The sequence below is a fragment of the Seriola aureovittata genome, chromosome 6 (genome assembly GCF_021018895.1).
Source record: "Seriola aureovittata isolate HTS-2021-v1 ecotype China chromosome 6, ASM2101889v1, whole genome shotgun sequence".
Classification (NCBI taxonomy): Eukaryota; Metazoa; Chordata; class Actinopteri; order Carangiformes; family Carangidae; genus Seriola; species Seriola aureovittata.
The window spans coordinates 27,554,473-27,578,792 of NC_079369.1; the positions used below are offsets into that span (position 1 = coordinate 27,554,473).

Genomic DNA, 24,320 nt, shown 5'->3' on the forward strand with positions numbered 1-24,320 from the left:
TACACCAGAGACAGTTACAAACCTCAGGGTGAGAAGAAAAACACCTCAAACGTCACACAGGTGTTCATCAGTTACAGCTGTGTCTGTCTGCATGGCCTCAGTTAATATGAAAACTATTACCAACAGTGAAGAGAGAATTTATTTATATTATTTATTCATGATTTCTGTTATTAATTCATTATCATAATTTTGCATTAGTGTTTTTAATGTTTTTGTTTTTACATCAATGTTTTTATGTTCATTTTGTCTTTTCATATAATGCACTTGGTGCATGTAATTTCTTTGTTGTAAAACACTACATTTCTTGTGAAATGTGCTATACAAATAAAGTTTATTATTTTTATAACAGTAGATTATGTTTTTAAAAAACGGTTATATAATTATTTTCACTGAACAAGAGTCTGTGTAGAACATTAAACTCAATTTATTTACTTATCTGTTTTTTTGTTTAGTTATTATTTATCATGTTTTGTGGTATTTTTATTGTATGTTTCCTGATAATAAGGGTTAGAGCTAGGTAATAACTGAGTGTAATAAATTACACCACTTTTAGGAAACACAATTTCAAGCTCAAGAAGGTTAATAAGATTTTGCATAATTATAACAATGCTCTAGGAATGAATGTTTCTAACTATTATTCAGGCAACTTTCAACAGCTGTCCTGAATAGTTTCAGGAAACTTAAATGCCAAGAAAATTAATCTGAAAATCTCTTTACAGGACCTTTCTTCTCCTGACTGAGAAAATATTAAAGGAAAACTCAGCAGAGGTTTGGCCTTTTGCAGCTGTCAGAGCTCTTCTTTGTGGCTTCCGAAGAGTTAAAGTGATAAACTATGTTATAGACAATTTTTTCATAATAAAAGTCACTGTTCAGCTGCCAACTCTAAAACCAGATACTGGGGCCTAATTGAACATGAAGAACCATGTGATGTAAACACAGTACTGACAGCACATCTTCTGACTAATTCTCAAAGACAAATATTAGTGTCATTGAAATCAATATAAACAAAGAAAAACACCAAAGGTGACACAGGATTTCTTCCGTACTCGGCTGCTGAGGAAGAAGTCCTTTAATGGAAGAAGTAAACTTTGTTTCATTACACCTGGTTGACTTTCTCAGGAGTCAGTCAAGGTCTTCTCTGTAAGCCGAGTCTAAACAGTAAGCGGAAGTCAAGTTAATGCCGCTTGGTGTTTTAATAAAGAGAAACCCTGAACAGAAGCAACAGGCAACAAATTGTTTGTGCTCATGTTAAACCTGCTCTCTCTCCTGTGAACAGTTTTACCTTCAGGCTGTTTTTTTTTTTTTTTTTAAAAGCAGAGCTGTTGACATGCAGCTCTCTGAGGACATTACATCATAAACTCCAGCCGGGAAACACCACCTCTGTACCTGCTGACAGCCACTGATACTAGTAACCAGCCCTTCAGACTCGGACCTGTCTGTAGAGTCTGTGGACAGTCTGAAGCTCAGCACCTACATCATTTAATGGAGTCTGAAAAGCCCCATTTAGGAAAAGAGGGCAGAGCCACAACCATCACAGCAGGTGACACCTGTCAGTCAAACAGATTTTAAAATTCCTCTCCACATGTTTTAAACTGTAAAGATCCTCTGCTCTGATTAATAGTTTAACAAGGTTTTCACACATTAAACTGGGTCTGAAGTTCATCTCCTCTTACTTCTTGACTGAGAAAGTATCAGAGCATCAAGATGGTGGGAGGAGGAAACATCAGAGACTCAGCCACATGTTTGAGCCTCAGTCAGGCCCAGACTCAGAGGAGGAGTCTGAGACCAGAACCAGAGACTAGCAGACGGATCAGAACGGTTAGCGTAGTTAGCATCTTTTATTTGTTTATGTTGTTTGTTAGCTTGTAACTGGCAGTGGCTGACACAGTGTTAGTGGTTGTGCTAATGCTAACTCTCTCTCTGTACTGACAAAATGTCAGGTTTATTAAGCCCCGCCCCCCGAACCCACAAGTTGACAGGATTGGTTCCTTAGGTTTGTGACGTATGAAACCCTGAATCATTTTTTATGAGACTGTCATTGGTTCACTGCAGTTCAAGGTGGAAATACTCAGTAATGGCATTGATGATTATTTCACTCATCATATGTCTTATATAAAAAACATCATATGGACGTTAACAAGGTTAAACACTTGATTCCAGAAGTTGAAGGTTTTCCTCTTCGAATCATTCAGTTTGATCAGAGCATCTAGAAATCAACGTTGATGTGGAAACTCGTGGAAAAAGATTGTTGAACTAAACGTCTGCCAAATGAACCTGTGGAGGCTCTGTACTCAGTTTCACGGCTGGTATTCACATCTATATCTATTTATCTAAACTCTCTGTTTTTGGGGCTCAAAAACTGCACAGTCATGTGGACGGAGGAGGAAACAGGAAAAGCGATGAGGTTTAAAATGAAGTCAAAGCCTATGCTACCTGTATGAGGCTCTTCAGTCTAATATGTGTTATATTTTCTGTCACCAAATTAAAAGGAAAAAAAAAAAGATGACTGCCAAATCACTGCTTTGTGTTTTCTGGTATTCATACACAGAAATCACCTCAAATCATTTTATTTACGGGTCGTTTTTTCCATGTTTGGAACATTTCTCTCTTTTTTTTCTAGAAAATCTCCTCAGTTCGTTGTTATGTGGGCCAGTGCTTGTGGGGGGGTGGGATGGAGCCGGCTGCTGTGATTGGTCAGCAGGGACACGGCGTGCTGGTGCCCTGCTCCACCATTAGTCCTTTGCTCAGCAGGAACGCTTCCTGTTTGGGTTCCCGCCCGAGGAACTTCCTCAGCATCTCGGAGGCGTCCTCAGAGCCGCCGGGCCGCAGGATGAACCTCCTGTAGTCCAGACCCACCTGGAGGACCAATCAGAAGACAGAAACTCAGTCAGTCGACATCTGCTCTGCAATCCGGGAGTCGTATTCATGAAATATCCTCAGGCTAAAAGTACCTCCTGACTGACTGAATTAACAATGAGGCATCAGGTCAAACTTTAGGTGTGTGACTTTATTGGCTCAAAATAGGAATGAAAGTGAGGGACAGTCCTGGTCTACATATGTTCTGGGAGGAGCAGCCTGACCCATAATGTCGGTTAATTAGTAAATGTAATGTGAAATTAGTCTCTTGATTCTGACACCACCGACATCGACTGAATGAAAGATTTGATGAGGGATTCGTTGGAATGAACCAACATGGACCCAGCCATCAGAACCCATCACTATGTACTACTGAGGTCATTTTCAGACCCTGCATACAAGCTGTAAAGTCACCAATGTAATGCTTTTTTCCCCACTTGTTTCTCTCGGTTTTATACTTTATATTATTTGTTGTCTGTTTTTATGTTTGTGTCGACGTGTCTGTTTTTCTTTACAGTATCTTGTGATTTGAGCACAGGATGAATAGACTGTCCTCAGATCTGACCTTGGGGTTCATGATTCCCTCCTGCTTGAAGCGAGCATAGAACATGTCCATGGAGAACACCTCGCTCCACAGGTAACCGTAGTACTGCGCATCATAACCGCCGGCCAGGTGCCCGAAGGTTGCTGGCATGTTGGTTCCTGTGGGACACCCAGGAGAGGTCAAAGGTCAGAGAGATCAGAGGCGGAAGCAGTGAGGATAAAGTCTGGAGGCCCAGTTATTTTATTTTATCACCTGACTAACATGTCACAGAAATTTAAATTAATCTTCTTAATCTAAAGTTTTTAATCTGATTAGTTTTTTTTTATCATTCATTTTTATTGTTCATCCTCAATTTTATCTTGTAAAGCACTTTGTCACTGTGTTTTGAATGATGCTATATAAATATTATTATTATTATCATCATCATCAGCTGAGGAACAATAGATTCAAACCAAACGTCAGTAGATTTTTTAGCTGTGTCATCTGTCCACATCCTCACAGCACAGCAGCAGTGACTTCCACTAGCCTTGTTCTTAAACACTTACTTTAGAGCTTCACTGTCAGACCCACACACTTCAGCTTTATCATCAACATTTACATGAGAGGGTTTGAAATACATACATTTTAAATGGTTAAAATATACAGAAGACACAAACACATACATAACAACCAGTAGGCTAATCTGGTGTCGTTCATGTAACTTCAGGCCCTGAGTGGGCAGACAGGTGAGGGGTGTGTCCTGTACCAGACAGGCCTCACACCATATTTAGTCCATAAAAAGGAAAAGTGCATCTACCCACACTTAAAACATCACTATAAAAACTTGTTAACTGAGAAATCCTCGTTCATTCCTCCTGTAAATAAACTGGTGATGAAAAAAAAAGAGTAAATTAATATGAAGTGTTTAAAGTGTCACCTGGTGAAGCAGGGATTCCCAGGACGTCCTGACAGAGGCGTCCATACTCTTCTGCAGGGTCTAGTCCGTTCCTGGTGTGAAGAGCCTGATCCACTTTAGCAAGAACGATCTGCCTCAGGTTAAACAGACCTGCAGGAGTCACAGTGATCACAGTGAACAATACAGACCAGACACCCTGAGACAAGTTCACCTTTTGTAGCATCAGACACACGTGTCACTCCACAATGTTTCACCTGTCTGTCTGTGTGATTGTTTGTTTGTTTGTTTGTTTGTAGGGTGACACAACAAGTCCTGAACCATTTTTCACAGAACTTAGTGCAGAGATGAAACATGGACCAGGTACATTTTGGGACAGATCCTGATCATTTACTATGAATTTGAATTTTTTTCTATGAAGTTTGGTGCATGTTGTTTGACGCTGGCCTGGACAGAGATCTGACCTCTGACTTCCTTCTAGTTACTTTTCTGTAAATCCGCCATGACGTGTCAAAGTCCTCTTGTTACTTCAGTTTACTGTTGCGACATATGTAAGACAAACTTCATCACGTCTTCTCCTCATGCACATGTTTTGGACGTCAGCTCAGATTAAAACCGACATCATATCAGTGGTTCTCAACTTCTTCAGCTTGTGATCAATTAAAAACAAGAACTGTCTCTGGTGATCCATTGTCCACGTTTGACTGTTTTTACTAAGTCAACCAAAAAGTGATTTTTTTATATATTAAAATCCCAAAGAGATAAACTTAAACAGTAATTCATGAGAATAAAAACAAAGATAAGAGCCAGTCTAAAAACAATTCTCTGTGCACTGTAAAAGTATCTTCCTTTCCTGTCAACATCCTGTTAGTTTGGAGCATTTTATGAAATTAAGATTCTGCAAAAAATTCAACTGAGGCACTAAAAACTGGATAGAAATGAACTTCAACTGACAGAAAGAGGAAGTGACTGACTGCTGAACGCCATGATGATCCACCAGGGGTCTGTGATCTAGTATTTTATCACTGCGAACTCCCTCATATCACATCAGACAAGTTTTTAATAGATCCACGGTCAGTACTGCACCAGCTGCGTTTCCTGTGTAGTACTCGTGGTTCTGGAGTAGTAGTAGCAGTAGTAGCAGTGGTAGTAGTAGTAGTAGTAGTAGTACGTGCCGGTGTTGGCGAGGCGGGACTTGATGAGCTTGTCGAGCAGCTCGTCTGGGATGCTGTTGCCGGTCTTGTAGTGTTTGGACATCCTCTGCAGAGGCTCCTTCTCCCAAACCCAGTTCTCCAGCATCTGAGATGGAGCCTCCACAAAGTCCCGCTCCACATGAGTCCCGCTGAACATGGCATAATCCGCCTGCAAACACACTTATTTCACTCATTGTCTCAAAAACTAATTCCACCCAAATCTCAGTTTTAAAAACTGTTTCTGTCTTTACTCATTGTTCTTTGAACCAAAGCTGCTGCTCTCAGTCATGACTAAAAGCTGGATGACACTACACTGACTTCCAATAAACAAAAACTGAAACTACCAGCCCAGATCATATCGTTTGTTTTGATTCTGAAAATGAAATTTGAGATTTATTTTATTCAGCTAATACAGTGATACAGACGTGATGCATCACTACTGAATCATTAGTACATGTTCTGTATCTCCACAGAACCCAAGCTGCTGCTCTGAACTATAGACGGGTTAAACATTTAGGCCCAAACATGGCGTCTACAGAAAAGTGTTTCCTGCTGGAGACCAGACTTTTAAATTCACCTCAGCGCAGAGTTGGTGCATGACGTGGCCGAACTCGTGGAAGTACGTCTCCACCTCGTCGTGCTGCAGGAGAGATGGAGCGTCGGCCGTCGGCTTGCTAAAGTTGGCCACCATGGCCGCCACCGACATCTGCCGTGTGCCGTCGGGCAGCAGGCAGCCAGGCTGGAGGCCAAAGCAGGCGGCGTGACCGTACTTCCCCTCCCTGCACAGGACAGGTAGGAAAGGAGACAATGAGAACACCTGAGGACATTCAGACAAAGCTGACACACTTCACTGCTTAGTGAGTTACAGCTACAAATCTGGCAACTAATGATACGGAAGTGCCTGAAAACCATCAGCCAAAAATACATTTTTCTTAAAAAAAGAAAAGTCACGTCGTCCACCTCCAGCAGACGTTCCAAACTCTGTGCTTCAGTTGCTACACTGATGGAGACATTGACAGCAGAGTTAAACACACAGTCCATCACTTCTGCCTCTAGGGGTCTCTCAATCAAAACAATAAGGAAAAATGCTGTTGGGGGATGTCATGAAATAGTATGGGATCGTGGGAGTTGTTGTCTTTTACTGTAAGCTCCTCCCAGTTTGACCAGGTGATTATAACCAGTAGAAACACTGATTAAAGCAGTTTGACTTTAAAACCAGAGATCCACAGATGCTCTTCAGTGGACACAGGACGTGTGCAGACGTCCGACAACTAAAATCCTTCATCTGGTTCAAATATAGAGCTGTAAACCACCAGGTGTAAAAAGTGTATGTAGATTAATAATAGATAAGTCAATGTTGATCTTCTGTCAAACAAACACACTGACACATGATCATAGAGGATATGATGTCACTGACAGGCAACCAATGAAACGGAGCATTACCATGACTAAAGCCTGAGAATTGATGGAAATATTTGTGATAATGTAAGAACACACACACACACACACACACAACACAATTTTTCTTCTTCAGTTTGTTTCTAGTCTCTCTCTTTTCAACAACAGAAATATTCAATCGTTTTCTGATCTTCACATTCAGCTCAACTCTTCTTGTTTTATTGATACAGTTTGATCTGTAATTGTTTTTAATTGTTGTTGTTCATGTTTGGTGATCACTGTTTATATCTGTGAGCAACAGCCTGAGGCCTCCCTCCTCCTGGATGCAGGACAGAGTGTGTTCATAAATATACTGCTGACAAAAGAAGCTAATTAACAGGACCGCCGTGTGAATCCTCACCTGGGGTAGAGGTCCAGGTAGAACTGGCCGACCATCTGTCCACTGCTGCGGTCCTTCACACAGTACAGAGTGACGTCAGGATGCCAGACGGCAGCTCCGTCCACCAGCTTGAAGGACAGACCGAGGAGCTCCTGGTAGATGTCCAGCAGACCCTGAGTCACCACCTCCATGGGGAAGTACTCCTTCAACAGGTTCTGGTCCACGGCATACTGGGTCTCCTCCACCTGGGGGGGGGGGGGGGGGGGGGGGGTTGTAAAGCGTTTAAGATTCAAAACCATCAGTGATCTACAATCTACAAAAATCTAATTAACACTTTTAGGAAAATATGTAAATGAAACCTCAAAGATTTATTTGTACCAAGAATAATGACAAACGTGCTATTAAGATATGACAGTGGTGGTAAACTTTCATTACTCAAAAAAGTAGAGCTGCACAATTAATTGAAATATAATCAAGATCTCAATATGATCAAGTGCAATATCCAAATCACAGGGGTTGCAATTTTTTTGATAAAAGTAAAATATGTCACATTGTTGTGCATTGTTAGCACTATAAGTGTTGTGGTGCTACAGAGACGCCCGGACTACAAATTGTTTGGTACAAGACCAAGAAAAATCACAATATTAAAAAAAGAATTCAAAAATGACAATATCATCATTTTTATATTTTTTTCAGTGAAAATGAAAAAGTGACCGTTCCAATTGAAATCGTGACTCAATATGATTTTTCATATGATGGCAATATGATTTTTTTTTGCATATCGTGCAGCCCTAGACTAAAGTCAAATATATTTAAGTGTTGTTGTATCTATTAATAAGAGCTACATATTAATCCAGTTACAGTCATAATGACAAAATGTTATGAGCCTGTTACAACAGAATAAAATCAGAGAAAATTAAATTATGTTCAACAATGTTTGATATCTGACTGAGGACCTTCAACACTGACAGCTCTTGTTAATTATATAAGCTATAATTAAAATTGAGGTATTTGTGATTTAAATCCAGATTCCAGTGTAAATATGATTCATCATTCAGACCTTGACCAGTAAACCATCGAACGGTTTCACTTTGACGCTTTGTTTCATTTGATGTTTGTGTCTAGTAATCCGCAAAACCTAGAGAAATACATAATTTTAATATGATAACGCTCAGTGTCATGTGGTCTACTGTCAATGACATCATATCCTCTATGAGCATGGGCCTGGATTGTAGTTGCCTGCCAGGAGCTCAAAATTGACTTTTATCTAGTTTTACGCTACATACACTTTTCACACCTGAAGGATTTTAGTTATCAGACATCTGGATCTGAAGTTATCAGAGAAACAAAGCAGGAAAACGTTAGATAGCTCAGCTCCCAGCTGCTGGAGAAGTGGGGGTGGGGATGGAGTGCGGGCCACGGGTCGGACTGGTAGGACTAAGCCTCTGTGGTATACGCTCCAACAGGTGAGCAGCTCAGCCGGGGCGCCACGAAATAGTGATTTTTAAAGGTAAACTGCTTTCTGGGTGTTTCTGCCGGTTTTGATCCCCTGATCTGTTTGTTGTGGAGAGGAGGACACCTCTGTGGATAATTCAGCTGCTGGTAAAAACCTGCTGAATGTCTGCTTCATAAGTTATCAGAGAAACAAAGGTAAGCAGTCTCAGTTTCAAGCTACTCCAAGACGTCCCGTGTCCGCTGAAGGGACGTAAACATGTCTGTGGTAACAGGTGACCCAGGTGTGCAGCTCTCACCTGGGTCATGAAGTAGCGGGTGTCCCAGGCGTGCAGCTCTCCGTTGAAAGGCAGGCCTCTTTTCTGACACTCCTTCTCCTTCAGCTTGAGGATGACCGCTCGCTCTTCAACACCCAGAGGCTTCAGCTTACAGGCCAGCTCCTCTGAAACACGACAGAACGAGAGGAAAGAGTCAGGAGAGGAGAGGAAAAAAGCTGCGTTCATGCACGGTGAAGTCCCAACATTGAAGTGAATGACTTCACGGTATCTGATCACCTGCAGAGGTAAACTCTCTTTGTTTGACCTCTCGACGCCTCGCAGCAGAAATAAAACACTAAATGCTTCCAAACCGTTTACAGCAGAAAACATGGAGCCAAGTTTGGTGATAGGACAGAATTTCAATCATCAGTAGCTTCTTGTTTCAACAGTTACTTCACTGTTTGTTGCAAGTCGTATCAGGTGACAGCAACACAGATAAGATGATGATAACTGCCTGGACACAGAGGAGGAGGTCTGGAGCTGTTAATGTTACAGGATGTTTGCTTCATAACAATAAATACAGGAACTGTACTGCAGGTCAGATAGCTTCAATATAAAAGGAAGATTTTACAATAAAATATAAATATAATACAAATATTACAATGTGCAGTTAGAATAGTGGAATGTGCGACAGTTTTTAGTATGAAAATAAGAAGAACAACATGAACAACAGGACTCACCTAGGAAGCAGGCCACCTTCTTTCCAGATTTGGCCATGTTCATTTCCAGGACGAAGTCGGCGTGTGTGCTGAAGCCGAGCAGAGAACTCTTCTGGGCCCGAAGCTCCACCAGCTCCTTCAGGATCACAGAGTTCTCCTGGAAACACACGGGGCATTAAGACAATGGTTCAGGCCTTTAAAGGATAATTACAGGATGCTGCTGCTCTTTTTAACAACCTCACCATGTTCCCAGGTCTCAACAGTTGTTATTATTATTATTTGTTATTATTACTGATAGAAATGAGACTCAAGCTGTAATAAACCAGAATAATCCTGAAACTAAAACAGAATTTAACACGGTCACATCCTTTAGGACGTCTCTGCTAACAGCTGCATTACAGACAATTATTTTCATACAGTCAGAGTCAGGGACAGAGTCAGGGACAGAGTCAGGGACAGAGACAGAGTCAGAGACAGAGTCAGGGACAGAGAGTCAGAGACAGGATCAGAGAGTCAGGGACAGAGTCAGGGACAGAGTAAGAGACAGAATCAGAGTCAGAGATAGGGTCAGAGAGTCAGGGACAGAGTCAGGGACAGAGACAGAGACAGAGTAAGAGACAGAATCAGAGTCAGAGAGTCAGAGACAGGGTCAGAGAGTCAGGGACAGAGTCAGGGACAGAGACAGAGTCAGAGACAGAGTAAGAGACAGAATCAGAGTCAGAGAGTCAGAGACAGGGTCAGAGAGTCAGGGACAGAGTCAGGGACAGAGACAGAGTCAGAGACAGGGTCAGAGAGTCAGGGACAGAGTCAGGGACAGAGACAGAGTCAGAGAGTCAGAGACAGGGTCAGAGAGTCAGGGACAGAGTCAGAGAATCAGAGAGTCAGAGACAGGGTCAGGGACAGAGTCAGAGACAAAGACAGAGATGGGGACAGAGACAAAGTCAGAGACAAAGACAGACATGGGGACAGAGACAGAGACAAAGACAGACATGGGGACAGAGGCAAAGTCAGAGACAAAGACAGAGTCAGGGACAGAGTCAGAGACAAAGACAGAGATGGGGACAGACGCAAAGTCAGAGATGGAGACAGAGTCAGGGACAGAGTCAGGGACAAAGACAGAGACAGAGTGTTCCCGTCTCACCCCTTTGCAGCGGGAGTTGAAGGCCTCCTCCAGCTTCCTGCGGGTTTCTGGGACGAAGCATTTTTTCATGGTGGGGAAGTAATGAGGATACTTAAGAGTGACCTTCAGCTTCTCTTCGTCTTTCTCTAGAGAGCTCAGGAAGTCCTCGGGAAGGCCACCTGAAACAGACAGGTCTTAATAGACAAAGAGGAAGACCAGGTGGGACTGACTGAAAGGTCCAGGGGGCAGCAGACTCACCCAGCTCGTCTCGGCTGAAGGAGAGACTGGTGGTGTCCTCGTTCAGGTTCTTGTTGAAATCGATGCACAGGTTGCTCAGCTTCTTCTTGATAGTTTTGATCTCCTGTTACAGAAGAGTGAAAGAGGAGGAGAGACCACAGAGAGTTTGAAACCAGACCTGAGATCAGATCTGAAAACAACGATACACTGCGAGACAAGAGAGATAAGTCAGTCAGAGATTTTGATGTTACGTTTGCGCTACTCCTTTAATATATTTAATGAGACTTTTATGGGAAATGTTGTTGATCAATAAACAGAATTGATTCATGGAAATATTGGGTTTGTAGGTTATTGCAGATTTTTGTATCAATGTTAAATAAACAGGGATAAGAGGATTTGACCCATGTTCCTCAACAACCGATCAGCAGCATAACCATTACCACAGATAACGGTTTCTCTTAATGATGTGAAATAACGAATATAAATTATAAATTGATCTCAGACGTCCTGTGTTGTAAAGCTTCACACTCATGAGGAGAATCATCTGTTACATGTTGCTGCTGAGCTAATCCACAGCATCAGTACTGGACTGGTTTAACTGCAGAACGTCTGATTCGTTTCTGTTACTTGATTTGTTTGTTTTCGGTGAGTCCGCATTCGGAAATGTCTCAGCTAGAGCTGAACAGAGCTGCAACTGAGTAAAACAAATAAAAAAGAAAATCAGTTAACATTTCAGTTAATGACAGAGCTGCTTCAGCCTTCGTTGTGAAGAGAGCTGTGCTTTTCAGCCACAGTCTTCAGGTAAACCTCTGACATGAAACTGCTGTTTCTCAAATTTGAAGATTTTTTTTCATTCTGGAGTTGAAAAGAGGTTTTTTAAATCCACAATAACACTCCGCACAGACATTATAGAAAATACTATAGGAAGCTAATCACAAAATATTATTGAAATCTTTATGAGTATGCGAGTATACATTACTTATACTTCCAGGTGGTCAGTCAATATTAAAGGACAGACTAGAATCACCTCCTGGTGGTTGTTTGTCTCCTCCACTCAGACTAGTTTCAGGTTACATCCCTGTTTATCCAGTCTTAGAAAATATGAACCATCTGTGTGAAATTGTGTCATAATTGCTGTGAAGTCTTGAGTAATGGCTAAACAGTGAGAGCACCATGACCTTGACCTTTGACATTTAGCCACCAAAATCTAATCAGATTTAGTATACTATAGAATTTACTACAGAATTTGAAGGTGATGAACCTCGACCAATGATTCTCTTTGCTAAAGGGAACACTGGCTTTCCTTTTTAAATGTGTCCTGTGTGAAGAAGCAGTGGTCACCTCTTGCGTCTCTTTGGGCAGGTGGAGGCCATTCCTCTTCCCCAGTTTGATCAGTCGCTCCATATAACGCTTGGACTCTGCAGTCAGGCTTTCAGGGTCGATCTTCTTCTGCACACAGAGACAAAAACACTCAGTGAGAATGAGGAACATCCGACAGAGTGGATGCAAATCCTAAACTAAAACTGAAATGAGAAGTGCTGCAACTTAAATGGGTTTTTACCTCAAAGAGAATATTCTTTGGAACTTGTAAAAGCAGTACCTGATTTCTTCCTTCTTCTTTTTATTATTGACTTTGCATAACAAAAACTAGTGTGACACGAAGAGAACATATAATGGACAGATATATATACGCCAACAAAAATATGTAATAATAATTTATATGATATCCTTTCGATAAAAATAAATAAATAAATCTCACGACAAAAAATATGTTCATATGGTATTATAAAATATATGTAAATAGAATAAGAGATAGTGCAGCAGTAGCTGATTTTCTACTACCGTACTGTTTCTGATAGTGTTCACCAGTATAGAGCTGAAATGTCAGCAGGTCTGGTATAAAGGTATAAAGGCCATATGTTCTTCTGTCGCAACAGGTTCAGGTAGAACATGAGTCACGAGCTGAGCAGAAGTGTCCCATGTGAGAAGGGGAAAAAAAGCAGGAGACTAGGATGGCCGACAGACCTATCAATCAATCATCTACCTATCGATCTGTCTGCTGATTGGTCAACAGTGCTGTGAGGTCAGCTCACCTCCAGGGCGACGATCCTCTGGTAGACGTCCTCCCTCATGCTCATCTCCACGTCGAACTCCGACAGGCGTTTGTCGGCCTCGGTGCTCGCCGCTCGGACCTCCTTACTCGGAGACACGTGTTGCGGGAAGTCCAGCATGTTCCTCTGGACTGAGACACAGGGGCGGGGTTATGCGTGACAGTTAGACGTGAGAGGGGCGGGGTCAGTTAGAAGAGATGGAACATAACATCACTCTGATTTGATGGATTTATTCAACTGAACTGTCTAAATCCAACATGATCTAAGGTGACTGGAACTGCAACCATCATTATTATATTTTTATTAGTGATTAATCTGCTGCTGTTTTTGTCAATAATGTCACACCTTGTTTTTCTGGCAGCAAGTAACTAATTAAAACCAAACTTATCACAAACATGAACACTTGAACATAAATCAACATGATAAAAACGACCTGAAATAACCATCTTTGGGAAAAAGGTATTTAACGTGTGCCACTACAGGCAGCCGCCAGAGGTGAGTGAAACTTTTGGGCTTTAGTTTTAGGGAGGGATGTTGTCCATCTTTACACACAGGCATTGGTCAAAATTTTCACTTATTTACCATCTCAATTTCAATTTAGCATCTCGTTATTTCAATTTATATTCTCTTAAATTTGATGCAGCATTTCATACATTCAATTTAGCACCTTGTGATTTCATTTTACTGTCTCATAATTATGCCTCAGTATCTTCTATTTTGATATTTTGTTTAAGCAGCTTAATTTCATTTTCTGTGATTTCTTGAAATTTAGTCACAATTTGGATTCAGTCTCATAATTTCAATTTAACTTTTGATTTCCATTTATTATTTTCAATTTCTCATATAGTACTTTGAGCTAAGTCCCTTGGAATTGCCAAATAAAAATAGTCAAGAGAATTTATCCTACGACACTTTTCATATAGACCAGGTCTAATTCATTTTAAAACATAAGACATGATGGTGATTATCCCTCGTACATTTGAAGCCCCTCTGCACTAGATTGATGATAAATAACCAACCGCCATCAGATGTTGGGGACATGTCATCAGTTGTAGACTGTACTCTGAAGTATCTCATAATTAGACTTCTATCATGTCTTTAACTTCATTGATTTTCTCTTTTCTCCCAGCACTGTGCTTATTTTCCTTCTCGCAGGCTCTCAGTCATCACTAAAAGTTTTTACACCGATGAGAGTTTGTGTGATCTGATGATAAAATCAGAGCTGCAGTAAAAATATTTCTATGTTGGAGGTGTTTTCAGGTTTTCAGCTGCCTCCAAACAAAGCCTCCGAGTCTATTGTAAAAACTGCAGCTGGTTCAGCTGCTTTCTCTACAAACTGCTGACGTGTCTTTACCTTCACATACTGACTGTGCTGACTCAGAGCGTCACTGCAGAGCTCACAATGGACCAATGACCTGCCCGCGCTGTCAGGTTCATGCTGTTTTCCCTCTTTACGTTCAGGTTCATTGTCTGTCAACTGTACAGAAGTATCTGGAGGGTCAATTAACCTGTGACATTGTTTTAGCTACTATAAGAAACTTTTACTGACACCTTAGTTTGTCACATTTAAGTCATTTGATTTTTGTCCGTTTTTATCTTGGAAAACTAAAAAAGTTTTACTTATTGTACATTTTGTAAATATATTTTTGAATTTTTTAGTGTTATTTTAAACTCGCCCTTGCTGATGCCTGTGAGTGTTGCCTTTCTGATTTAAGTTACATTATCACAGCTTCCATGTTTGCTCTGTTTGTCTATCAAATCTCAAATATCAGAGAATCCTTGAACACATCGTCAAGAACAGTTTTAAAAACAGTTCCTGGGATCACCAAGCAGGATTAGTGTGTTAACCAGATCATTTTGGGGTTAAACCTCAGAGTCCATGATAACTAATGTAGCAGGTGTTGTTCAGGATTACAGATCAAAGCCATGAAGAAAGATGAGTTACTAACCCCACAGGAGCCCAGTACAAATTTAACACTCCATTCTCCTGAGGCGGTAATCTCATCAAAGTGCAGCTGAACAATACAAAACTCAAACTAACTTCAGCTCTGTCAGGGTTTCTACAGGTTCACAATGCAAAAATTATGTTTCTTTTTAACTTTTATCTTAAATTTTTTTTTTCTTCCACAATCATACCAGCTAAAATATGAAAGTCTGATGGAAAATCAGAATTACTTTTTCAAAAAGGATTGAACAATCCACTGTCAACAATCACACTTAGTTTAGAAGTGTGTGATGTCTCCTGACGGCTGAAATCACAAACAGAAAACATTTTACATCACACGCTAAAAGAGAGAGACAAGCTTTAACATTTGTAAATGAGATTTCTGACCCTTTACTGACTGAGCTCACAAGCAGATCACAAACAAACTGCGGATACATTTGTGAGTCCAACAGAGATCATAATTGCAGTAAAAATGTGTAAAGCTCTGCTTCTTTTCTTTGTCTAAAGAAATAATAAACTGATCATATTTACATTTTAAACTGTTGGTTTAACAGAATGTTTGAAGATGAGAACTTGTGCTTTCAGAAAAAGTGATGATCTTTTCTCTTCTAAAAAATCTTTGAAAAAGAGAAAAATGTATAATTTCTGACTCAGAAAGTTGGAAGAACCTCAACCACAAAATCCAAGATGGCTGCTCTGCACATCAACAGAAGTGAAGGCTCTAGTGATAAACTGTTAATCAGCACTTCTGTCTTATTTGTGTCTCATTTAATCAGTCGTACACACAGAACTGTCCAACTTCTGTCCGTCTTCAGACTTCTGTCTGTGAGCAACATGTACAGGAACATGTACAGGAACATGAACAGGTAAATAAAAAAACAGCGTCACGCTTTCAGCTGTGAAAACGACCAGACTTAAAGACACTGGACAACATGGGAATGCTTCAGCATGTAGAAAATCACTGTTGACACTGACCGGTGTACTCGACCTCCACGTCGGCGAGCGCCTTCAGCGTGTTCTCGAAGGTGACGCCGTCGAGGTCCAGCGCTCCAACGCGGTCGTACACCTTTTTGGTGTTGATGATGAGCTCATCCGAGAACTGCTGGATCTGCTCCGGGTTCAGGTCCCAACGTAGCCGGTTCTCAGAGCAGACTGGCACCAGACTACCAAACACCACCTCACCTGTGACAAGTAAACAGGACAGGTGAGATATAACTGGACATAGGGAGTGCCGATGGACTTTGACTGTGATAGGCGATCATCAGAACGATCGCCAATTGATGCTTGATGACTTCAGACGATATTTGGTTTGTTTTCCCATTAAAATAGTAACTTATTATTGGTGTATTAAATAAATACTAAATTTAATTTGCCTGCCACAGTTTCACGTATATAACTGATATAACCATGATTGCAACATCAACTGATTGTAATGAAGCTGCTTGTTGTGTGGGGGACCTGCACTGTGATTATAGAGCGGAGGAGAACGACAGTCAGACAGAACACATCATTTAGTTCAGTTTCTGATCTTGCTGCTTTTTATGTCTGTAAATAAAACGTTTGGGCAGCAAAACAGTATAAACTCGTTTTTTTGGTCACTCCTCTTTCTCTCTTGCTCATAGGTTTACATAACATAACGCCACATTAAAAGATGCCGGTAGCTGCTGGTAGCCTCTGAGCTGCTCAGTGTACAGCTGTGTCCCAATTCAGGGGCTGCATCATTCGCAGGACGCGATCTACGAAGACAGAAACATCCTTTGATTCATCATTCACTTGTGATGAAACTATATTTTGTGGTCTGTGTTTTTTCTCTTACTTTGTGTATTTTTGACCGTTATGCACCACAACAACACAACGGCAAATTACTGTGAAAACCTGTTTCTGATTCTGACGAGGAAGGACGGGAAAGGAAAAGATAAGATGGGACATCATGGGGATAGGAAAGAACAGACAGACATAAAAAGACAAGACAGATCAGCGGTGAAGGAAGAACTCAACCCACAGGTTGGGAACCACTGATCTAATGTGCTATAACAGCTTATAAATGATTTATAAAGTGTTAACAAGCTAATTAATAAACTAGTTCTAAACCTTATAAGCGTAGTCTTATTGTAAAGTGGTACCAGCTTATTTGTTTTGTATATGTCCAGGCTTCAAACATAGCAACAAGAGAGGGTGAGGAAGGGAGAGCAGCTACTGAAGTGAGAGCTGTATGAGAAGAGGAGGAAGAGAGCAGCCAACATGGAAAGGAAGTTTAGGCAGAAGGGGCAAGTGACACTGACAGCAAACACAGAGAAAGCTGTATATATTGTTCAGTTATTTATACGTCACAAAGTACTTGGCAATTAAAATATAAGCAGTTTAGCACCGTATATGTATATATCTATGTACCATCATACACTATATAATAAATGTATATAATAATACGGCCAAATAGAAGTTTTTGGTGTGGACCTAGTCTGATATGATCTATTATAGACATGAAAAAGCAGTGAAATGTCCCTATGCATTTTCACAAGGTTTCACATAGTGACAGTGAGTTTCAGACAGTGTCAAGGCTTTATCTAAACTGTCTAACACGCTTTCACATAAGTAAGAGGAGCAAAAATCGATCGGTTAAGTTTCCCTTAACTTTCCCATCAACTGCCAAATCAGTTGCTAACATCAGCTAACGACAGCGCCGTGTGCGGGGATGAAATCGTAGCTTCTCCGTTACAGAACTACACATCGCTCAACAGTTCGTTAGCACAGCGAGCTAACACGCTACAACCGGAGAGAATAACGCCAGAACTGCGGAGAAACGAGTGACACATTTTACCCACACAGCGGCTTCCTTTCGGTCATCATCCACTGAGCCGTTAACGACGTTATTCTTCAGGTGAATTTGAATTACCTGGCTCAGTTAGCTGTAGCCCAGAGCACCGCAGCTAGCTAACGTTAGCGCTAAGACTAAGGTTAAAGCGAATTAACTGTAAATGACAACAGACACAGACAGACAGAAGACCTGTCGATCACAGACACCATTTCTCTCTAAACTCTGTCAGTTACAGTAAAAATATCAGAGGATTATTCACCTGTCGGCCCCATGGTTCAGATTGCGTGCAGGTTCGTTAATGTGCTTCACTGTAGTAGCTTCAGGGTTAGAGCGGCTTCAAAAGGAAACAAGTATTTCCGGTCAGACATTTCAAAATAAAACACTAACTAAGGATTATATATTACAACAAAACTAAAACCACCAAACTGAAGATTTACAGTCAGACACATAAAGCACAATTATGTACAATGACAATGACAATTTTGATAAATATTTAATTATTCTATGTTGTTTTCTACTTAATGTTTCTTTTACTCTACTTTTTTATCTCAGCGATTTCTAATGTGATTTATGGTATTTGTAAATTATTTACTCCATCGCCAACGTAGAAAAACTAATGTTAAAAACAGTTCAGAGTTTTCCCCATATCAAGAGTGATGTTGTCATATGTGTCACCTACAAGGGAATATATTATTATCACATATGTACATCCTCTGCATATATAAAGATATAAGTTTATAACATGAAATACCCATTGTGAAAATTGTATATGTACACATATTTAAAAAATCTATATGATGAATTTTTAATTTGTATAACAGGTTGCAACCGTGTATGATAATGATATAAATTTAATTAATATATGGAAGGTTAAGAAAACTATATTTAAAAAAAGGTGATTTACAACTACATTTGGAATTATTTGTGAACATCACTTTACAATTTCAAAACCCTTTTGACCCTAACTTGAGCTGATCAGGTCAGGCATTTCTTTGTGGTTGTGGGGGCCCATAAGGTGTGCTACTGGCCTGAGGTGCGTTCTGGCATCCCCATAAAAACACATAATTACAGTAAAAAAAAAAAAAACTTTCCACCAGGACATTTTAGGCAGCTTTTCATAAGACAGTATTGACTATCATTTCTACTTAAAATTAATTTCACTTACCATTATTAATTATAAAAACAGCTGCTGATTTAAACTGTCAGTGGTCTCCTTTTAATAGAAACTGAACAATGTCTCAAAAATCAGTGTGTCAGACATTGTGGTGTCCAGAAGATGGTGCTGTAACTTACACCTGTTGCTCACTAGAACATACAGTCAGGTTGTGGTGAGCCTGAAGACTTTGATAAAAGATAATGTGATTTGTGTGTGCAGAATCAGGCTTATGAATAATACATAATACATAAAAGGAAAATACTCCATGTGATATCTGAGAGTCGATTCAGGTTTACAAGCCACACTCCAGAGAAGTGCAGCACAACTTTTGAGTCTAGGATGGGTGAAACACCACATACCTACAAATGGAAACTTCTCTGGGATAAGCCCAGTTTGACATATCTAAGTGCAGTGGTTTTTGAGCTGGACCTGAAACCAGTGGTGTAGGTCTGGAAAAAGTAATATCCCCCAAACTGGACACTATCTGCGAGCCAGACCTTATCTAAACTGATGATGGTCCAGAGCCGAGGTTAGTGATAAGGTCTGGTTCACACTAGTGTCCAGTTCTTCTGAAAGGTGCTGGAACATATTGAAACAACAAAGGAACAAACACAAACTGTTGGCACAAGGTTAGAAGAACACTGCTGTCTAAATATAATTAAGCAATATCCCACGAGAGGGAGTGATGTACTGAATATCAGCACGGCTGTGATTCAGTCATAGGTATAAGGCCGGAGGCCAACCTCACGACCTCGAGCTCAACAGTTCAACGAGCGCCATATTAGTCAAATAAGCAACAAAAGATTATGATTTGTTTGTTTATCATTCATTTGGCAAGGGCAACACAACTAGTTCTGTGACCAGATCAGAGATCAGTCACTGAAGTACTTTCACTGTTATACTTTAACTACATGAAGTACTTTTACTGTGCTATTTTAACCATATGAAGCACTTTTACTGTTATACTTTAATGGTGAACTTTTTTGAAGTACATTTTTCTGATAATAATTTTGCCTTTTAAACTTTAAGATTTTGAATGCATTACTTATACTTGTAAGAAAGTATTTTCATATTGTGACACTTGTACTTTTACTACAGTAAACTAGTAAACCACATCCATGGTAAACCATGCTAGTAAAGACATTTACATTACCTACATCATAAGATTCACTTTCGTTTTCCCTTCATCATTGACTGGAGGGAGGTCCTTATATGACGTAGCGAAATAGGCAGCTCAAAAAAACAAAAAACCAGCGGACGGATTTAAAATCGATCAGTCAGGTGTGCAGCTGTGTGAGCCGCTTCTTTGATCCTAATCATCATCAACAGAGACATATATCTAACGACGTGTTACACCATCGTGCAGCTACATGTTCATCATTATGAAGATGACCAGAGGAGTTTGTGTGGCGAACGTGCTCGCGCTGCTCGGTAAGTTCAAACACACCGCAGGGGCGATACGGGGGCGCTTTTACAGCCATTCAGGTGTTTTGAAGTTCCGCCGTCTGTTAGGGCTGTGCGATACTGCAAAATTTGGTATCGATCCAATACCAAGTAAATGCAGGGCCAGTATTGCCGATACCGATACCAATACCGATACTTTTTACTACTACCATGTACTTTTGTGTAGGGGGGAGCAATGTATCATAATTTATTAAGTGAATGCATCATTAATATGCAAATTTGAATGAAAACTTGAATTTTCATGATTATTTAATTATTTTGTAAGTTTTCCTTTAATTAATCATGTTTATGATGATAATAAAACACAGGACAAAGTTTTCAGGCAAATAAAAAGCCACAGGCAGTGAGTGGGTGAGTGAGTGAGTGAGTGAGTGAGTGGGTGAGTGAGTGAGTGAGTGAGTGAGTGTAGCAATGGAAGCCGCGGAGCGGAGGAAAGGGGAGGGGCTAATTGAGCATGAGTGAAGAGAGAGAAGAGCGGTGTTATACGGCCAGTCGGTCACTCTGTAAATGCCTGGAGTTCTACAGAAGATAAACTGAAACTTAAGAATCGATCTCATCACACAAGTATCGATCAATACCCAATACCAACGTTAGTATCGATACTATCGATATTTAAATCGATCCGCCCACCCCTACCGTCTGTACTGTAGGGGTCAAACAAGATGCTGAATTTACGTGGTGATACTTATCCGTCGATTCGGCATTTAAGGGGAAAGTTAAGGGAAACTTAGACAGCTGAGCGCCCAATCCTCCGTTTATTGCACCTCTTACTGTTAAAAACGCGTGTTTCATTTAAGGTAAAACTTTAACGCTGTCTGACTTTAACCTTTATCCCATTTGTGAAAATGCTAAAAAGCGACGTTCCACTGTTTTTTTCTGCATCTAGACCACGTGAGACCAGGTCCAGATCTAAAACTACACTCCACACTACACAGACATGTGGAATCTGGCCTAGATAAAGATAAAGATAGATAAAGACTCTTTAAAACATTCTGTCAGATTTGTGAAACCGCTATTCAGATGTGAATAAAGAAAAATATTATTTACACCATGGCAGCACAACATGGCTTTTGTGTTGTCATGTCATGGCATAAGTCTAGTTTCTAGTTTAAGACCAAAGGTTATGTTAACCTTTTGAAATACAATCAAAACATCTTCCCCAACTTGTAAATTGCTTAATTTACTCTTCAAGTCATTCTTTCAAAAAATTCCTTTTGTTCTCTGACCTTCCCTCTAACTCGCCGGGTCAATCTCTCTCACTGCTTCTGCCACTGTCATTTTCCTTACGTCTGCCAAAGCCATGGCCTGTGTTACAACCACAGTGCAGCAATTGGTGTACTTGTTCTTCATTTGATCTATATCTATGATGCCATTTTTATCAAAAGGTTTTCTTCAATAATTCATCAAAATGATCAACAGTTGATTGTAAAATCATTTAATTCATCTTGTTTATCTGTTCACTAACATTTGTCATCCTTCCAGAACCGACTTTCTTTCTCCTGCTCATCATTCGTCCTCATTATGTTCCTTCCTGCTCCTGCCAGTCGCCTGACCTGGCACCTGCCTGCGATTGTGCTTCTTTTTCTTCTACTTTTTTTTTTCTTTTCTTTTTTTTAAAAACTTTTTTCTGTCTATCTGCCTTAACCCTTTACCTGTTTAACCTGTTGGTGTCCTGTGTTATGCATGCTGACATGCATAACAGTAAAGTAAACAAGTAACAAGTAAACAAGTAAACCCTGTTTTTAATGCTCCTGCTTTTTGTGTCTGCTTTTGGTTGAAAGAAATATTTCTCAGTTTCCCATCCATGGCCAGCGACAACTTTTGGTTGCGTTTCTAATACTAGTGCTGTGCCTGTTCAAAATGTGCTTGTTATCTCATTAATATTGCTATATTATATTCAGTAATGTAATCATCATCATCATCATCATCCTCAGCCTGATTTCCATGTCACTGGTGTGTTATGAGAATGGTAATAATTATAGACCCTTTTTGTGAAATACCTAATCAGAAAATACTGGACCACAAATTCAGACGGATTGCAGTGACACGTGTCATGTGTTTGAGATATGTGTAGATTTATTTTATGCTCATTTTTGAGGCTGTAATTTGTGTTGCTGTTGAAATGTATTGGGTTATTCGGATAGGTGTTCATATATTTTGTCCAGCACATTTATATGAATTCACGTCGACAAAATTGCACAAATAGAGCAAAATATCTGTTTGTGAATAAAAGTTGAAAATGCTTTTGACTTATTTCTAACAGCATCACATTCAGAATGTTTTAAGGAGTGTTTAGCCTTTCTGGGATGATCTCGTCCAGATTTGAGAAAATCTGAGTGTAGTGGTTTTAGACCTGGACCTGGACTCACTGTGAGATGATAATGACACCTATAAGGTCACATTTGATCATGTACCTGCAGTAAATGCATCACCCTTCATACGGCTTGGTGTACAGTTTTGCAGTGCAAGTTTTTTACTTTACATTAGACTCATCAGATATTGATGGTTACTGTGGCTCTGAGTTTTGGAAATGATGACACAGACGGCCTTATTTTCTCCCTGATTGAGTCTTATCAGTTACAATCCGTGTTTTCCATGACCACATCCTACTGTTAAGTTCAGTATCACATCTCAGGTCTTACTTTTCACCTTTGGTTGTAAAGTGACATGACTCAGTGATAACTAGATCGTAGACAGAAAAATATGTTATTATAAAAGGTGTAATAACTAAATGAAAACACTGGAAATGTTACTGGGTTCCCACATAAAATACAATGCAGGTAAACTGAGAATTAGTTCTTGGTAAAATGGACGATCTTTTCAGTCAGGATAAGTGAGTGAGTGGATGATGAAGCCATTTCCTCTCCAACACTCAGTCAGCCATGTTAGACGACATGTAAACCTGACTGACGATCCACAGAGGGCAAGTTCAGTGTTTCCCCTTGAATGTTTTTCAGCAGCGGTGCTGTTACGATGGTGTTCATGAAGATGCAATGCCGGACTGTATTCATTCAGTCAGAGTCAGATTAAAATTAGAGATTCAAATAAAATGACCTTAGAATCATTATAAATAGGATTATTTGTGTTTGTCTCTTGTGCTCCTCTCCAGTGTTGCACAGTCATTCTCTCATTTTCTAAGTAAGGCAGAGATCACTGATAAAACACAAGAAAAACCACAGCGTGTTATTGTTTTATGTGTAAATGCTTTGAGTTTGACTCAGGTGGAGGAGCTTTATGGTGTCGATTCATCTGACTCTTTCTTAAAGCTCCATATTTTCTTCTTCTCCTGTATTTTATTTGAAGTGTTGATCCATAAGAAGATGTTTTTGTGGTTTTAAGAACAAAAAAACATCTCAATGTTCAAAAAGTAATAAAAAACAACCTGAAATCATTTCACCAAGTGAATGTTTGCATTTAAAACATTAAAATAATATGACCAACACATCTATCAGCATCAGCCCACTCCAGAAAAACAAGGGAATGGCAATTTTCTTCCCTGCTGTGACGTCTTTCAGAGTCTACAGTGGTGTCCTGTCCGGAAACATTGGAGACTGAACTGCAGCGCTTTTTAAAAACCCACAATCACGGAGCAGAGAGTCTCACACTGAGGCTCGGCCGCTGCAGCTCATCGTCTCTCTCCTGCGTGTGTGTGTGACTCTGTGGTCGTGACAGAACAGAGCGGCAAACCCGTCAGGCGGTGGAAAAGGAGTCCATCAGCTAACTTTGGTGTAAAAAAGTTTGAAAAGGCTGAAAACTCAAATCTTTCACTGCCTTCTGGATAG

At 40.2% G+C, this 24,320-nt stretch overlaps 1 protein-coding gene across 1 annotated transcript; it reads right to left on the reverse strand.

The window, feature by feature from the left end:
- Nucleotides 1-2,514: 2,514 nt before the first annotated feature.
- thop1 (thimet oligopeptidase 1) lies at nucleotides 2,515-18,263 on the reverse strand. Its single transcript, XM_056379252.1, has 14 exons — nucleotides 18,178-18,263; nucleotides 16,079-16,285; nucleotides 13,141-13,289; nucleotides 12,389-12,496; nucleotides 11,069-11,171; nucleotides 10,832-10,989; nucleotides 9,712-9,847; nucleotides 9,014-9,156; nucleotides 7,284-7,507; nucleotides 6,063-6,264; nucleotides 5,468-5,654; nucleotides 4,317-4,445; nucleotides 3,422-3,558; nucleotides 2,515-2,856 (listed from the first exon to the last, which is right to left on the reverse strand). The coding sequence occupies exons 1-14, from the start codon at nucleotides 18,188-18,190 to the stop codon at nucleotides 2,695-2,697; spliced, it is 2,058 nt and encodes a 685-aa protein (XP_056235227.1). The 5' UTR covers nucleotides 18,191-18,263; the 3' UTR covers nucleotides 2,515-2,694.
- Nucleotides 18,264-24,320: the final 6,057 nt, after the last annotated feature.

What these genes read in the sequence shown, in the direction of transcription:
- thop1 (XM_056379252.1), bottom strand. An exon ending in AGAGGATCGTCGCCCTGGAG is followed by an intron (nt 12,497 to 13,140) that starts GTGAGCTGACCT and finishes CTCTGTGTGCAG; the next exon opens with AAGAAGATCGACCCTGAAAG. An exon ending in GTCCCGCCTCGCCAACACCG is followed by an intron (nt 4,446 to 5,467) that starts GCACGTACTACT and finishes TGACTCCTGCAG; the next exon opens with GTCTGTTTAACCTGAGGCAG.